Here is a 17028-nt window from a genome sequence, read left to right on the forward strand (position 1 = left end):
TCAAGAAGAATCTTTTCCAAAAAACCTACTTTATTTCCTAAACCATTTTTTCATGTAGAATGTAGGTAATTTCTTTGTAGAGCTCTAAAGTCCATTTTTTGCCTGTTCTTTTTTTCCTGTAAAAATCGAGTATTTTGTTTTTTTAAAAAAGCGCTTGTTTTTTTCCAGAAAGCCTGTTTTTCCCAAGGAGAAAGTCCTTTCTCCCCCAAAGTTTTTACTTAAGAAAGCCCACTTAAAAAAAAGAATACAAACTTTTTCATTTCTCTCCAAGAAGTGCCATTTTCTAAAAAAAAAAAAAAAAAGTCTTATTTTTAAACAGAAAGCACCTTTTCTTTTTCCTAATCTCCTTTTTCCCCTCAAAGGTTTTTGTTTTTTTGTTTTTTTGGTTTTTTTGTAAGGGACCTTATTCCAGGGAAAGGTCCTTTTTTTTTTTTTCTGTAAAACCCTTTCTCCTAAGGAAAAAAAAAAAAAAAAAAAAAAAAAAAAAAAAAAAAAAAAAAAAAAAAAAAACAACCAAAAAAACAAAAAAACAAAAAAAAACCCCCAGCAACTGTCTTTTTCCAGAAAATCATATTCTTTTTCCTCAAAAAAAAAAAAAAAAAAAAAAAAAAAAAAAAATTTAAATCTTTTTTTTTTGATACAAGTCTTTTTCCCTAAAACCCCTGGGATTGGTGCGGTGGGGTGCCGGATATGATCCGGCTCCAGCCGAGGCTCCGCTCACATCAGAAAATATCCGGCACCATTGTTCGGGGGAACCGCGCCGTGTCCGTGCTTTGTTCCCTCGGGACCCCTTTGGATCCACATAAATATTTGGAGAGCCCCAATGCGCGGGAGGGAGGACGAGGAATTTTTTCTCTCCGCCCCACCCCCCTCCCCAACCTTTATTTTTTTGGGGCCAAATATGACTTTTTGTACCTTCGGACGGAAATTTCCGGCTGGAAACCCAGCCCTGCGCCTGGTGGGAGGCTGAATGGTCGCCCCGCTGGGTGCGAACAATATGGATTTAGGATGAAAAGCTTTTCCTGCCCGGTCCCCCGGAGCGGTCCGGAATCGCATCCCGCCGGTGGCGCGGTGCCCGCGGGACGCTCCCTGCGCTCGCCAGCCCTGGGATTTCGAGGGGTTCCATGTGGAGAGCTGGAACCGGGTTGCGGGTGGGGTGCGGCACAGGGGGCCCGTCCCGCCCCAAAAATATGAGGGATCCAGGGATGAGGGGCGGTACGCGGAATGGGGGACCCATCCACAAAGAACAGGGATCCAGGGCTGACGGACGGGATGTGAAATGGGGATCCATCCCATCCCAAATAAAGCCTCAGCTCCGGGATGAAGGATGCCAGTATTTCGCGGCCTCCGCGATGGTTCCGAACCTCTGTCCCAGGGGTGACGTTGTCACAGGACGTGGCTTTTTGGGGTCGGTAAGGGCAGAATTTGGGCCATGCGCTGCTCTGAGGCAATTGTGGGGAGGGTTGGTGGGGTGGGATCTGGGAATCTGGGATCCTACGAGGTCCTGTGGCAGGAAAGGGAAAAGGAAAAAAAAGGGGAAGGGGGAGAAATGGGAAAAAGAGGGAAAGAAGTGGGGGAATGAGGGAAAAGGAGGGCATACAGGGAGGGGGGAAAGGGGAGAAAAGAGTTGAGGGAGAGAGGAAAAGGGAGAGATGGGAAAAGAAGGAAATAAAGGGGGGGAATGGGGGAAGCAAGGGACAAGGGGGGATGAGGGGAACCCTGGGAATAAAACATGGGGAAGGGGGGAGGAAAGGAGGAAAATGGGAAGAAAGAGGGGGGAAATGGGGAAAAGTGAGGGGAAATTTTTAAAAAATGGGAAAGGGGATAAAGGGGAAGAAAAGGGGTAAAAGCGGGAAAAGATGAAAAAATAAGAGGAAAAGGGGATGATAGGAAGGAAAAACTGGAGAAAACAGGAAAAACAGGGGAAAGAGGGAAAAAGAGGTGAAGAGGGAGGCAAGAGGGAGAAACTGGGAGACAAAGAAAAGCAGGGTGAAATAAAGGAAAGAAAGGGTAAATGGGTAAAGGGAGGGAAGGAGGGCAGGGCAATTGCCGCAGGGCAATCCGAGAGAAAGCAGGGACGAGCCGGGATGAAGAGGGAACGCGGGGCCGGCGGGGCCCGCGCGGGACAGCCGCGCCCCTGGCGGAGCGGCAGCGCATCCCCGAGGGGGGCGGACGCGCTCCCGGAGCCCCCGGTGCCACCGTAGAGTCCCCAGCACCCCACAGCCCGCCACGCACCCCCAGAGCTCCCCAATATCCCCAGAGCCCCCACGGCTCTCCCAGAACCCTCCGTGCCACCCCATAGAACCCCAGTGGCCCCATAACTCCAGCCGGTGCCCCAAACTCTCTCCAGTACCTCCATAACCCCACAGTACTCCCATATCCCCCCAGTATACCAATAGCCCACTCAGTGTCACCTAGGCCCCCAGTACCCTCAGAGCCCCCAGTGCTCCCATGGCCCACCAGTACACCCACAGCCCCTCATTGTCCCCCAGTGCTCCCAGTTGGCTTCCACATAGCCATTACAGCCCCCTGCCAGTGTTCCCTATGGCTCCCCAATTCCTCTCCTTGGCCCTTACAGCCCCCCCAGTCTTCCTCAGTGCTCCCTCACATCCCTAACAGCCTCCACAGTCCCTCACAGCCACGTAAATAGGCCTCAGAGCCCCCCACGACTGCTCAGTGTCCCCCCCATGCTCCCCCCTCCAATTTCACCAGGATTCCACATAGCCCTCCTAGTGTCCCCAGTGCAGGGAGCAGATCCTGTCCTTGCATAGCCGGGGAGGCGGGGGACGGAGCCCCGTGTCGAAAAGGCTTTGGTGGCCACGAGTGACCCACGGCCGAGCCACAAGCCCCATGGTGATCCCCGAGAGCACTGGGACCGATGCCACCCTCCCCCCACCACGGCATCCCAGCGGTCCCGACAGGTCCTGAGCATGTCCGGAGTGACACAGGAAACACAGGGGATCGGTGCCACCCTCTCCCCGCTGTAGCATCCCATCGGTAACGACCCAGAGCATCTCCGGGAGCATCCCCGGGCAAGCCCCGGTAGCTCCGAGGGCGGTGCTATCCACCCGTGCCTCCCGCCGGCACAGCCCTGGGTACCGCCGGACTGACCTTGGGAAACACCGGGGACGGGTGTCACCACTCCCACGACAAGTCATCCGGCCGTTATTTGCCCTCGGCATCCCCGGGTGACACCCCGTGGCGGCGGGGGCCGCTGCCATCACCCCTCCAGTGCAGCATCCCGCCGATGCCTGTCCTGGGCCAGCCGCGGCGTGACTCCGAGCGACTCCAAGCAGCAGCGGGGACCCAGGTCACCATCCCCGCGCTGCGGCATCCCGCCCATACCGGCCTCCAGCATTTCCGGGGTGACTCCTGGAAACACCGAGGGCCAGTGCCACCATGCCCACGCTGTAGCATCCCTCCAGTACCGACCCCTTGGCATCCCCCGGGTGTGACTCGGCATGGCACCAGGGACAGGCACCATCACGCCTGTATCGCTGCCTGCCCCCGGTAACGACGCTCAGTATCCCCAGGGTGATCCCGAGTGACCCCCGGCGGCGGCAGGGACCGGTGCCACCATGCCCAGGTGGTTGGGCATCCCGCCCTGGGAAGCCCTGGGTGACTCCGAGCGACCCCACGCAGCAGCGGCGACCGGTGCCACCAACTTCACACCGCACTTCCTTGCCCGAAACCGGTCCTCAGCATCCTCGGGGTGACCTTGGGTGATCCCCGGTAACGACAGGGATCGGTGCCACCTTTCCCAGGCAGCAGCATCCCGTCGGGCCTGACTCTGGGCAGCCCCGCGATGACTCCTGGAATCACAGGAGACCGGATCTCCGCCACCATCTCGGCATCCGCGCCCCCTCCTATCTCCGTTGCTATGGCGACCTCGCTCACCGCCCCCTCCGGGTTGCCATGGCGAGCGTGAGCGGCGGGCGCGCGGCGCGATGGGCGGGGCACGCAGGGCGGCGATTGGCCGGGTGGCCCCACGTGACGCGCGCAGGAATGCAAATGAGCCATGGCGTCGCGCCGCCGCCGCGCCGCCGCCTGAGGGAGGGAGGAGGGAGCGGGCCCGGCCCGGCCCCGCCGGGAACCCCGCACCCCCCGCTCCGGGACCCCCCGGCGCCCCCCGGGCCATGGCACAGCCCGCCCGCCGCCGCCGCCTCGCCCGGCCCGGCCCGCAGGTACCGCGCGTGCCGCCGCTACCGGGCCCCGGCGGCTTTGTCTGGGCCGGGGGGGCGGGAGCGCTGAGGGGAGGGGGGGGGCGCGCATGCGCACCCGCCGTGCCTCAGTTTCCCCACCCGGGGCCGTGGCCCTGCCCGCTCCCCGAAGGGTCCCCCACTTCCCACCCTCACCCGTATCTCCCCCCATTCCTTTTTTCCTGTGCCCCCTCCTCTGGTTCTGGACTACATTATTATTACTATTATTATTATTATTATTATTATTATTATTATTATTACCCACCGCCCACCATCATATTCCTGTGCCCCCATGTTATCTCTGACCCGCTGTGCTGTATCTGACCCACTTGTCTTGTATCCCACCCCTTGCCATCATATCCCACTCCCCATCTTCCACCCCCTTTCCTGATTTTGCACTGTTATTATTTCCACCTCCCACCATCATGTTCCAGTCCCTACTATTTTATCTGACTCCCGCTTTATTACATCTAACCCTCTCTTTTCTTTTTTATCCCACCCACCCGCTTATCATTCCCTATATCATATCCTGTTGTTCCCTATCCTGCAACTCTCTATTATTATTACTATTGCTCACTCCCAATCATATTCCAGTGCCCGCTGTTACCTCTGACCCCCTATATTGTGTCTGACCCCCCAGTGTTATATCTGAACTCCCTCTCTTCTATTCAACCCCTTCATTAGTGTTTTCCCCTCTTTTGCATTATCTTCCACCCCCTCCGCTGCTTTTGCTCCCTTTCATTATTATTCCTGCCCCATCATCGTTTTCCAATCCCTACTCTTTTATCTGACCCCTCTGTCTTCTATCCCACCTTCCCACCTCATGTCACCCTTCACCAGCATCTTGCATCCCCCCTTGTTCTGAACCTCCATATTATTCCCCCCATATTGCTTCATACTGCTGCTTACTCTCCCATCTTCCCCCTGTATATCCCATATTGCCCCTGCAATCTGTCTGCATCCCCATTCCATCCCATTCCTCCAAGATTTCCCTACCCCCTCATTGTTCTGCCACCCCCATTTTGGGCTCAGCTCAGGGAATTCCAGCTCCCTGGCTCTTCCAGTCCTGACTGTGGGACCCCCCATGTTCCTCCACCCCAGTGGGTTCCAGCAGTATTCAAAATCTTCCCTTTTTATTATTTTGGGTGGGTGTAATGGTTTGGGAGGGCATGGACCAGGTTTCTTAACCTCTGGGTCAAAGGTGAGATGTTCCGTACTGACACCCCAAATTCGCTGGTGGGGTTTGGTGTGGGTGAGGACAAGGGCTCGGACCCACAATGGGTGGGAGCTGCTGGGGGCTTCCTGGGCTGTGCCCACCCCTGGGGCATTGATTCCTGATGTGTCTGGTGTGATCCCTCTGTGCCAGTCACTGCAGTGACCCCACATCAATTTGATGCCACCAGAGGGGAAAAAATAGCTCCATGGCTGTAGGGTGGGAAAGGTGCTGCCTAAAACCTCTCTAGCTGATGGTGGACATGTGCCATGCATGTTGCCGGGAGGGTGGGAAGTGTCACAGGCCGCATGCACTGCCACCCCCATGAACAGATGGATGTCCCACCCTTTGCTTTGCGACAGTGGCATCTCAGGGGACAAAGCCCCATGGGCTACACAAGATCAGGACATCACTGCTGCCACATCCCTCCTGCTGGGCTGGGGTGGCCTGTGGAGCTGTGCTGTGGAATGGCCACCAAGACCAGCTTCAGAGGCCGCTGTCCGTACTCTGTGGTGTGTGTCCCTGGCCCTGCTATGGTGGCACTGCAGGGGCTCGGTCAGGTGTCACGGGTAGAGCGTGGGGGCGGTGGGTGGCTGTTGGTGACTATGGAGCCTCATGGCCTCTACAGTGGCTGTGGTGACCGAGGTGCTGCCACCAACTCCCCTGTCTGGCCCCCACAGCACTGTCCGCATTCTCCTCCTGTCCTTCTGTCATGCTGTCCAACCTGTCCTGCTGTCCGTTCATCCCTCTTCTTCCTTCCATCATCATTTCCCCTCATCCATTTCCTCTGTTAATTCTTCCTTGCATCCCTCTCCTATGTCCATCCAGCCTTTCTTGCATCCCTTCCTCCCTTTTGTCTTTTCATCTGTCCATACTTCCTCCCTCCTGTCTGCTCTGTTCTTCCCTCCATCCCTTAGTCCCTCACTTTCCTGCTTTTTTTCAGCATTTTCTTCTTTTCTTGGTTCTTTTTCTTCATTATGTCCATCTTTCTATCCATCCATCATTCTTTCCTTCCGTTCTTGGAGCCATCATTCCTTCTGTCTGTCATTTCTTCTGTCTGTCCTCTTGTCCTTCCTTCTTCCATCCTTGATCCCTCCTTCCTTCTGTCTTTCCTGTCCTTTTGTCTCTTCTTCCTTACTTCTATCTGTCCTTCTATCTCTCTTCCTATCCATTTTCCTTTCTGCCCATCCATCCTTCCATTTGTCCCTCCTGTTCCATCCGTCCTTCTGTCCAATCCCTTTCCGTCTCGTGTTTGTCATTCTTTCTGTCCTTCCATCCTTCATCCCTTCCTCTTTCCATCTGTCCTTACATCTGCCCTTTCCTAGTTCCCTAACTCCTTTGATTTCTCTCTTCTTCCCCTTCCCTCATTTCTCTCTGTCCATCTGTCTCTTTCCTACCTCCCTCCTTCCCTCATTTCCTTTTGTCTGTCCACCCCTTCATCCCTCTCTTCCTCCAGTCCATCCTTCTATCCATCCCTACCTCCTCACCTCCATCTCTCTGCCTTCCAGCCTTCCCTCTGTCCATCCTTCCTCCTGTCCTTCCGTCTGTTCCATCCATCCTCCTGTCCGTGCTTCCTTTCCCTATTTCCTCTGGGGTGCTGACCCCCACTTTGGTGAAGGAGGATAACCACAGCGTCTCCCATCATTCTTCCTCTTTGTCCACCTTCTTCCTCCTCTGTGATTCCAGCCCCTGTTCCTTATCCAGACATGAGGTGCCAGGGATACCCTCTCACTCTGTTCCTCCCCCTTAGCTCTAGTCTCACCCACTTCCTCCATCCTGCCTCGGCCCCGCCATGGAGAATGAGCAGCTCCCAGCTCCGGCTCCTGCCAGCAGCGGTGGTGGCACGGCCCCAACGCCCACTAGCACCACAGCCATGCGCCCGCCCGGGCCTCAGATCTCTGTCTACAGCGGCATCCCCGACCGCCAGACTGTGCAGGTATGAGGCTGGGGGGCACTGGAGGGTTGGGGGACACCGGGGGTTTGTGGCGCAGCCTGGGGCCACATTTCCCCCCCAAAGGTGATCCAGCAGGCGCTGCACCGGCAGCCCAACACGGCGGCACAGTACCTGCAGCAGATGTACGCAGCACAGCAGCAGCACCTCATGCTGCAGACGGCCGCGCTCCAGCAGCAGCACCTCACCAGTGCCCAGCTCCAGAGCTTGGCCGCTGTCCAGCAGGTATGGGCACCCCACGGGCACTGAGGGTCCCTTGAGGCTGGCACACCCCTCACCTTCGGCTTTTCCTCAAGGCAAGCCTGGCAGCAAACCGGCAAAGCAGCTCCTCAGGGGGCAATGGCACCCAGCCAGCCCCAGCACAGCAGCCCACGGTGAGTCCCTCAGCCTCTCGGCACCCACCTTGCCCGTGCCACCTGTGCCAACACCCCAACCTTCTCCTGATGCCCCATTCCAGATCAACCTGGCGACATCACCGGCGGCAGCACAACTGCTAAACCGAGCACAGAGCGTGGGTCCCGGGGCATCAGGCATTGCTCAGCAGGCTGTACTGCTGGGCAACACTGCCTCACCTGCCCTCACTGCCAGCCAGGCCCAGATGTACCTGCGGGCACAGATGGTAAGGGCAGGGCTGGGACATGGCATACCTCAGCATCCTGATGGGGTGCCCAAGACCATTAGGGTGCCCATCATCCTCTTGTGGGATGACCAGGATCCAGAGTGCCCATAGCTGTGCTGTGACCCTGTAGGGGTGCTCATTGCTCTGCGTGGCATGCCCAGGACCCATGGGGAATCTATAGGGTGCCCAGAGCCCATGGAGCGCCCTCCACCTTCCTGGGGGTCTGAGGACCCTACAGGGTGCCCATCACCCTGCTGTGACATCTGTAGGCTTCATGAAGTGCCTTCACTCTGCTGTAGGGACCTAGTCCCCATATAGGGGATATCCATATAGAGGATATCCCCCATATAGGGGATCCCGCTGGGGATATCCGGACCCCACAGGGCACCCAGAGCCCCACTGGGGTGCCCAAACAGGAGCTCTTTGCCTTTGGGGAGTTGTTGAGACCCTAGAGAGTGAGCCATGCACCCACTCTCCCTGTCCCCAGCTCATCTTCACGCCCACGGGCCCCGTCAGCGCTGTCCGGCCTGAGAGCCCTGCGCCAGCTCCTCCACCGGCCCCGCCACCTGCCCCACCACCCACCACCCCTCAGGTGAGTCTCTCCACCCCTGCCAGCCCCCCAAAATCTGCCCTGGCACCCCTGACCCACTGCCATTGCAGGTGCACAGCCTGGCCCTGCGCCCCGCCGGCCCCCACCTCCCTGCCCTGGCCATGAAGCCCCCCGGGGGTGCCCCTCCCCGGGCTGGCCCCCCCCGGGGGCCCCCGCCCGAGCCCCCCGCCGAGCACCTCAAAAAGGCCGAGGGGCATGAGGGCCGCACCCATGCCCTGGCCCGCACCACCGCCCCCGCTGCCACCCACCCGCTCGTCACCCCAGGTAAGGGGCTGCTCTGGGGCAGGGGACACCCCTGGGTGCTGGGGGAGTCATGGGCTATTCACTCTGAAACCTAATGATGGCTCTCACTGATGTGTCCTGCACATTATCATCTGCCTGAGCACTGGGTCCATTCCCCTCACTGGCAGGGGCGCTGCCCGAGAGGGTCTAAGCAGCCATAGGATCCCAGGGTCCTGTGGGATGCAGTAGGCTGGGGCAGTGAGACTGTGGGACTCTATGTACTGCTGGAGCCTGAGATGCTGCACTGGCGTGGCTCCCAAAACTGGGCCCTCCCTCAGGACAGCCTGAGTGCAGATTCCCACATCAGCAGCGGGAGATGGCAAAGCTCATTGTCTGAGGGCACCAGAGGGAACAGATACAGTGAGCAGCAGCCTCCTGGAGGGGGATCCTGGGGGTGGTCCCTTGGGGCTGAGGTGCTGGTGATGAGGGGGGATCTCTGTCCCCCTTGCTGTCCCTGCAGCCTATGCCCCGCTGCAGCCCCCCCCAGTTCCTGCAGCAGCCGCCGAAGCCGATGCAGCCGCAGCCTCCGCCGCAGCAGCAGCAGCAGTTTGTCATCCAGCAGCAGCAACAGCAGCAGCAGCTGGGCCCCCGTGGGCAGCCCCCCTCGGGCCCCCCCTCTGCCCCCCAGCTCCAGCCCCTGCCCCCTGCCAGCCCTGGCCCAGCCCCTCAGCCCAAAACAGGGGTCCCCCAGGGAGCGGGGGGTGAGGGTGGCCCCCTCAATGGGCACCCTGGCTGCCACGCTGCCCCCCGCAAGTTCCAGCATGCCTCGGCTGTCATCCTGCAACTGCAGCCCGCCGGCCCATGGTGAGGGGCCCTGAGACATCTCCCCAAACCTTCATGATGGGGGGCCCTCAAACATCCCCCAACGCCTTCCCCAAACCTTCCCACCAAACTCCCCTCAAACCCGCATGGTGAGGGGCCCCCAAACCTCAAAACTCCTGCAAAAGCACTCCGAACCACCCACCAAACCCCTATGATGAGGGGCCTCCAAACCTCCCTTCAGACCTCCCATCAACTTTCCCCAAACTCTCACAGTGAGGGGCGCCCAAGCCCCCTGGTGGGGGGAGCTCAGGGGAGGGAAGGAGGAAGGCGGGCACTGGAGTGGGAGTGGGGGATGTTGGGGAGTCAGATGTGTCCACGTGCACTTGGGTGTGCAAGTGCCCAATCCCTGCACACGTGTGTGTGCGTGTGTGTTCCTGAAATGTGCATGGGGACCAGTTGTCATGTCAATCTGCAGGTGTACAGGTGTGCACACTCAGGCCACACTGCCTGGTGTACCTGCTCCATGCACACTTGTGTGCACTGGTTTGCCCCATCCATGGCACTTACATGTCTGTGTATACCTGGTTCTGTGACATGGGGAGCATGTGGCTGATCCATGTGTGTGTGTACGTGTTTGATCCTTGTATGTCTGACACCTGCACATGTGCTCTGGACCCATACACGTGTGTGTGCACAGCTTTGCCAGATGCATGCCCATGCATGTGTGTACGTGTGCATGCATGTCTGCTCCCTGCATGTGTGTACTTGCTCCAGGACCCTGCACTTGCACGTACACGTGTCAGAGGCACGTGTGTGCCTGGTCCATGCACATGAATACTGACGTGTCTGCCTGATTTGTGTGTGTGCACGTGTGCTCGATCCATGGTGTGTCTAGCCTGTGCATGTGTGTGACACTCACGCCAGACCCATGCACCCGTGTGTTTTGGGGGGTGTGCACGGGCTGCATGACATCTGTGCAAATGTGCATGCCCAAATCAGGTGTGTCTGGACACGTGCCCAACTGTGACACACATGTGCATGTGCATGTTTGCTGTAGCCACACGCTTGTGTGTGACCCCATGCACAGGTGTGACACTCCAACCGTGCAGGTGCATGCCCCTCTGCCACCTGCAAACACACCTGCCCTGACCCTCACACGTGCGTGTGCACACCTGACCCTGCCCACGCGTGTCCCTGCCACCACAGCCCTCCTCGGGGTCCCCGAGGGCACCCGCCGGGACCGCTGCCGTGCAGAGGAGCGCACCGAGAGCCAGCCTGCCGCCCCGCCGCAGCCCCCCGCCCTCTCGCCGCCCGTCGCTCCCCCGGGCCCCGACACCCCGAGGGCGAGCGGCACCTCACGCACGGTAAGCCCTCGCCTCGCTCCCACAGAGACCCGCTCATGGGGTGATGCACCCCAAGCCCCCCAAAGCAACAGGGGGACGTTGAGGTGGGGCTGGGCGGGGCCGGGCTGTGCGCGGGGAGGTCCCTCAGCCCACGCGTGTCCACGGTGTCGCCCACGGTTGACAAGGGGGTACGGGCGCCTCGGCGGCGGAGGGCACCCGGGAGGTGGGGACGTGACCACGCCCCATTGTGTAGGCGCGGCTCTGGTGCGAGGGCTGGGAGGCGTGGCCGGCCTGGAGGCTCCGCCCCACCACCGTGAGGGAGTGCAACCGCCGCGCGGCCACGCCCCCCGTGGGGAGAGACTCCGCCCCGACAGCGGGGTGTCGCGGGAGGCGGTGGTGTTGGGGGAGGGCGTGTCCGCCCGCCCAGGCTCCGGGCGCGCGCGGCGACCGCGCCCGCCAATGGGCGCGCGGGGGGCGTGCCCGTGGCAGGCCTCGCCCCCGCCGCCGCCTTTGTCCCCGCTCGGCCCTGGCCCCGCTCCCGGCGCCCGCTCCCGCTGCAGCCCCGGCCCGGCCCCCCCCCGCCACTGCCCCCCCCGGCACCTGAGCGCCCGGTGAGTGAGCGCCGACTGCGGGGGCCCGGCCCGGCCCGAGCAGCGGTGGCGGCGGCTCTGACCTCACTTCCGCATCCGCCCCCGGCCCCGGCCCGGCCCCGCTGCCCGGGGCGAGGGAGGGCGGGGGCAGCGGTAGCTGCCCGCCGCTGGACAAAGGTGATGGGGCTGCCGGGGCCTGCGCGGCCTGAGGGTCCCGCCGGGCCGAGCGGCCTCGAGGGGAGAGGAGCCGGGCGGGCTGGGCTGGGGCTATCGGGCCTCGCTGGGCTGTGCTGTGGCTTTACTGGAGTGTACTGGGGTTTATTGGTTTTTACGGGCGTAGATCGGGCCCTGCTGCGGCTTTATTGGGATGTGCTGGGGCCTTTCTGGGGTTGTACTGGGCTTTGCTGGGGAGGATTGCGGCTTTCTGGGCCTTGATGGCGCGTTATTCGGGCCTTACGGGGGGAGACCGGGCCCTGTTGGGGCTGTGCTGGGGGAGATGCGGCCTTACTGGTGCTTTACAGCGACGCGCTGGGGCTTTACTGATCCGTTCTGGGGTCTCTGGGAGTGTCCGGACCCCTCCGGTTATTTTGGGGGACCCTTTAATTCCTTTCGCAGCCCCTCAAGGGCCGCTCGGGGCTCTCTGGGCGGCACTGGTGGCACTGGGAGCGGCAGCAGCTGCTCCCCGTTCCAGCTGTATGGAAATCGCGGCCCCGCGTCAGCGCGGCGTCAGCGCCCGCCCCTCACCCGCGTGTGCCCCGCTGTCCCCCAGAGCCCCCGAGCGCCTCCACTGCGCAGCCCCGCATTCCCGGGATGACCTCGGGCTCCGGCAACGCTGCCGCCACCGTCGCGGTGCGCCCCCCACAAATGGGTGAGAACAAACGCCCCAGGCCATCGTGAAAACCCCAGATCCTCACGCACGTCATCGAGGGCTTCGTCATCCAGGAGGGCGCCGAGCACTTCCCTGGTAACGTATCCCGCTCTCCCAGAGACGGGGCTTGGGAGAAGGCTCATGGATTTGGGGGCTTTGGGGATGCGGCGCACAGTCGCGGCTGGAGCCCCCCCTGCTTTCATAATCAGGAAAGGGCTGAGCTGTTCCGGTAACGTGTCCCACAGTAGTTCTATCCCAGGATTTGGGGCTCTGGATCGTTACACGTTCTTCAGCGTTTTGTCTTTCGGGAAGGGGCTGAACCCTATCCTGGATTTGCAGAGGTTGGGAGTGGTCACATCCAGTCATGATCCCCCCCAAATCGTCCAGCCATGTGTTGAGGGCTTTGTGACTGTGAATAGGGCAAAAGTGTTCCTAGTATGGTATCCCCACATCCCTACCCCTATTTCTGGTGCAGAGAGATGTTGGGAACGGGACATCCATGCTATTGTGAATCCCCAAATCTTTCACATTTTTGAGTTCCTTCTTGAGCAAGAAGGGGCTGAGCCATCTCCCATCTACCTGTCCTTGTTCCTGGATGTGGGAAGTTGGGGAAGAGGGCTCCTGCATTTGGGGGGGTTGGGAATGGGGCACCCAGACAATCATAAACCTCCAAGTCCTCACCCATGCTATTGAGCATTTCCATCATCTGGAAGAGACAGAACTGTTCCTGGCAACATACCTGGTGTCTGTCCTGGAGCTGAGGGATTAGGAAGGGGGGCATTGGGATTTGGGGGGTTGGGGAGTGGGGCCACTTTGACAGTTATGACCCCCCAAACCCCTGCCTTGTTATTAAGCCACTTCAGCATCCAGAAAGGGGTAGAATGATTCCTGGTAACAATCCTCCTCACCTTATCCTTGCTCCTGGATTTGAGGGGAATGGGTCCTCAAAGAATAGTTAGACCCAAAATCCACACGCATGTCACCATCAAGGTGCAGAGCTGTACTTGGTAATGCATCCATCTCTCCTTACCCTTGTCTGTGGGTGTGGGTTGCCTGGGATGATCCCTGCTAGCCCCATGGCCATAGGAATGAGTCTGTGTGGCTGGGGCACAGGTGCAGCCAGGTGTGTGCACAGGTGGGCCGCTCCTCGCTGCTGGTGGGGGCCCTGCACAAGCAGTATTGCGCAGGAGCTGCTGCAGGACAAGCTCCCACCCACAGGACAACACCACTACCACTGACTCGGACATGGAGGAGCCGTACCTGCAAGGTAGCGCCCGGGCCCCCAGCCCACCCAGCCCCCTGGGAGCTCCTGGGATTTCCCCAGAGTCCCCGGCTGAGCTGGCTGGTTTCTCTCTCTGGGTGTCCCTCCACGCCCCCCAGAATCCAAAGAGGAGGGGAATCCCCCAAGTTGAAGTGTGAGCTCTGTGGCCGCGTTGACTTCGCCTACAAGTTCAAGCGCTCCAAGCGCTTTTGCTCCATGGCCTGTGCCAAGAGGTAACCCTGAAAACCCATCCCCTCTTTCATGGGGTAGAGGTGACCCCAAAATCCACCCAGGCCCCTACTTAGGAGGATAGAGGTAGCCCCAAAATCCACCCAAGCAGTGTAGAGGCAACCCCAAAACCTGCTCTGACAGAGCAGACATAACACCAAAACCCATCTGAACCCTCTTCAGTGGAGTAGAGGTACCCTAAATCTACTTGACAGAGTAGAGTTAACCCCAGAAATCCATCTGGGATGGTGGAGTGACCCCAAAATCCGCTTGACAAGAGTGCAGGTAACCCCTGAAACCCACCTGTCAGGGTAAGGTGACCTGAAAATCCATTCTGTGTGGGAGAGTAACCCCAAAAAATCCATCCAGTGGTGAAAAGTAGCCCAAAATCTACCTGCTGGGGTGGGGGTAACCCCAAAATCCACCCTCCTGCACTTTGATGGGGGTAGAGATAGCCCCAAAATTCCCCCAGTGGGCAGGGACCGTTCATGACCCATGGCTCCGTGGCAGGTACAATGGTGGGCTGCACGAAGAGGGTGGGGTGTTCCACCCAGATCGCAGCAAACTCCAGAACCAGGAGGGCCCCCCCATGGGCGGCGCCGCAGCTGCAAAGGAACCCTGCCCCCCCTGCGCAAGGACAGCAAGAAACAGGTGAGGGGGAACAGAAGCTTGTTCACTAGCTGGAGCACATGGGGTGAGCACTGAAGCCAGCGTTGTCCCCAGTTGGGTGGACTTTGGGGCTGGAATTTGTTCCCAATTTGGGAATGTGGGTGCCAAGCCTGGGTTTTGTCCCTGAATTTTGGGGATACAGGGTGGCCATTGACGTGCAGGATTTAAGTTTTGGCCCCAGTTCGGGGGCATAGGTGGGTTGCTGAGCCTGGAGTTTGTCCCTGAGTTTTGGGAACACCGTGGGCACTGAGGCTGGGGTTTGTCACTGAATTCTGGGGACAGGGGTAGGTGCTGAGGCCAGCACTGCCTCCGCAGCCCGCAGGGGTCTGTCCCAGCCGGGGTCGGTGACGGCGTCGTGCAGCTCAACCACAGCCAGGAGGATTCCAGCCGCTGCTCTGACAACTCCAGCTACGAGGAGCCGCTGTCGCCCATCTATGCCAGCTCCTCCACGTCCCGACGCCGACAGGGAGAGCGGGACCTGGAGCTGCGGGACATGGAGCTGCCAGATGTGCACGGCCGCGACCTGCCCGGCCTCGGCCACGCTTCCTGCCCAGCGAGCCCAGCAAGTGGAACGTGGAGGACGTTTATGAGTTCATCCGCTCGCTGCCAGGTGAGAAATGTCCTTGGACAGACAGGGAGCGATCTACCTAGGATAACAGAAGTGTGGTTTTGGGGTACTTACATCCCTCATGGATGTGTCCAAGGGGGCATCTATTCAAGGGTAAACCCAGAATTGTGTTTTTGGGCGGGAGATTTATTCAGAGAGAACCCCCTAATATATTTTTGAGCAGGATTTACACACATAATCCCATAAATATATATTTTGGGGGATGATTTACTCACAGATAAACTCATTAAATATTGGGGAAGGGAAGATTGTACTCACAAACCCATGGATATTTTGGGGGGAGTGGGGTGATTTACTCCACAGATAAATCTAAAGGATGATTGGAGGAGGGGGATTTACATATGATAACTGCCTAAATTACATTTTTTGGGATATTTAAGTACAGAAAAGACCCTAACCTGTAATTTTTGGGGGCTCTGAGAGGGTTTGCTGATGCTGCTCCTCCCCACAGGCTGCCAGGAGATCGCAGAGGAGTTCCGAGCGCAGGAGATCGATGGGCAGGCGCTGCTGCTGCTCAAGGAGGATCATCTCATGAGCACTATGAACATCAAGCTGGGGCCCGCGCTCAAGATCTATGCCCGCATCAACATGCTTAAGGACTCCTGAGGGGGGGGGGGCCACAGGACCCACTCCCCCCGCGGGACCCCCTGACCCACCCAGGATCCCCGCAGGACCCCTGACCTCCCACGCAGCCCCGGGGAGGGGGCAAGGGGGGGAAGACACTTGTGAGCACACCCCGCGCCCCCAGGGGGTGTAAATAGCCCGTAGCTCTAGAGCCCCCCCCACCTCAGTTCTGGGGGAGTCACCCCCCCTTCTCCAGCGGAGAAGGGGGTCCCCATGTGTTCCCCCATGTTCCCTCTCAAGTCAGCAGAGCCAAGCAGGACGGTTGCCTTAATGTGTGCTCCCTCCCCTATCTGGGATTGAGGCCCCCAGGGAGGCTTGGATTTCCCCCCAAAGGGGTCAGGGAGAGGTGGGGGCGTGGAGGAGGCATCACCCCCCCATTCACACGCCCCCACACACTGGGCTGTTTTGGGGGCACCTTAGCACAAGACAGTGGTGAGGGGGCCCCCCCCCTAGGCAGGTAAGGACCCCCCCACTCTCCCCTCAGCCAGCATGGTCTTTTTAAGAAAGGAAAAAACATTGAAAAAAATACATGGCCCCGCACCCTTTTCCTGTTTTTTTTTTTTTGTTTGTTTGTTTTAATAAAAAACATTGAAAAAACCTCTGGGATCCTCCCAGTTTTCTTCACTTCCCACCCCCAAATTTCCTCTCATGTGAACTGAGGCAACAACTCGGGATGTCTCCATCTACTGCTACTGTGGGTGGTGGGACTTCCTGTGGGCAATGGGGACAGGGTTGGTGTTGTTACCTGTGTGACCCTGGGGCTCCCTGCTGCCCCCCACACTGGGGTGAGGATGATGTTCTCCCAGAAGCCTGTGATGACAGTGGGACCCTCCACACTTTTAGGTGTCCCACAAGTCCCAGTGCTTAGGGGGACACAGGGTACTGAAGTAGGTGAGGTGGGGAGGGAGACAAGAGGGGATATGGTAGCATGTCCCTGGAGATGGTCCTGGGGTGGGGATGACACATTCCTGGAGCTGATGGGCCTGGTGAGGGGTCCCTGGATGTAGCATCTGTATTGGGGTGTCCCCAGAGCTGGTGGACATGAAGATGGTACACAGAGATGGTACCCACTGTGACATGTCCCTGAGGCTGGGACTACTGCAGTGTGGTGACCCCAGTGTTGTGGCCACGATGAGGTGTCCCTGAAGGTGGTGACGGGTTGCTGGAAGGTCCCCAAATGG

The 17028-nt window shown here is 59.1% G+C and overlaps 1 protein-coding gene across 1 annotated transcript; it reads left to right on the forward strand.

Moving 5' to 3' along the window:
- The first annotated feature begins 3987 nt into the window (after positions 1-3987).
- PHC2 (polyhomeotic homolog 2) lies at positions 3988-16409 on the forward strand. Its single transcript, XM_079326409.1, is given in 24 exon segments — positions 3988-4184; positions 7163-7348; positions 7430-7588; positions 7660-7737; positions 7821-7982; positions 8470-8574; positions 8643-8856; positions 9335-9351; positions 9353-9678; positions 10843-10845; positions 10847-10968; positions 10971-11000; positions 12339-12463; positions 12467-12532; positions 13573-13617; positions 13619-13648; positions 13650-13704; positions 13818-13841; positions 13844-13931; positions 14437-14495; positions 14498-14577; positions 14912-15134; positions 15137-15205; positions 15675-16409. Coding segments are annotated over 23 exon segments (2379 nt in total). The 5' UTR covers positions 3988-4184; positions 7163-7204; the 3' UTR covers positions 15830-16409.
- Positions 16410-17028: the final 619 nt, after the last annotated feature.

This window comes from Erithacus rubecula, assembly GCF_903797595.1.
Source record: "Erithacus rubecula genome assembly, chromosome: 24".
NCBI lineage: Eukaryota > Metazoa > Chordata > Aves > Passeriformes > Muscicapidae > Erithacus > Erithacus rubecula.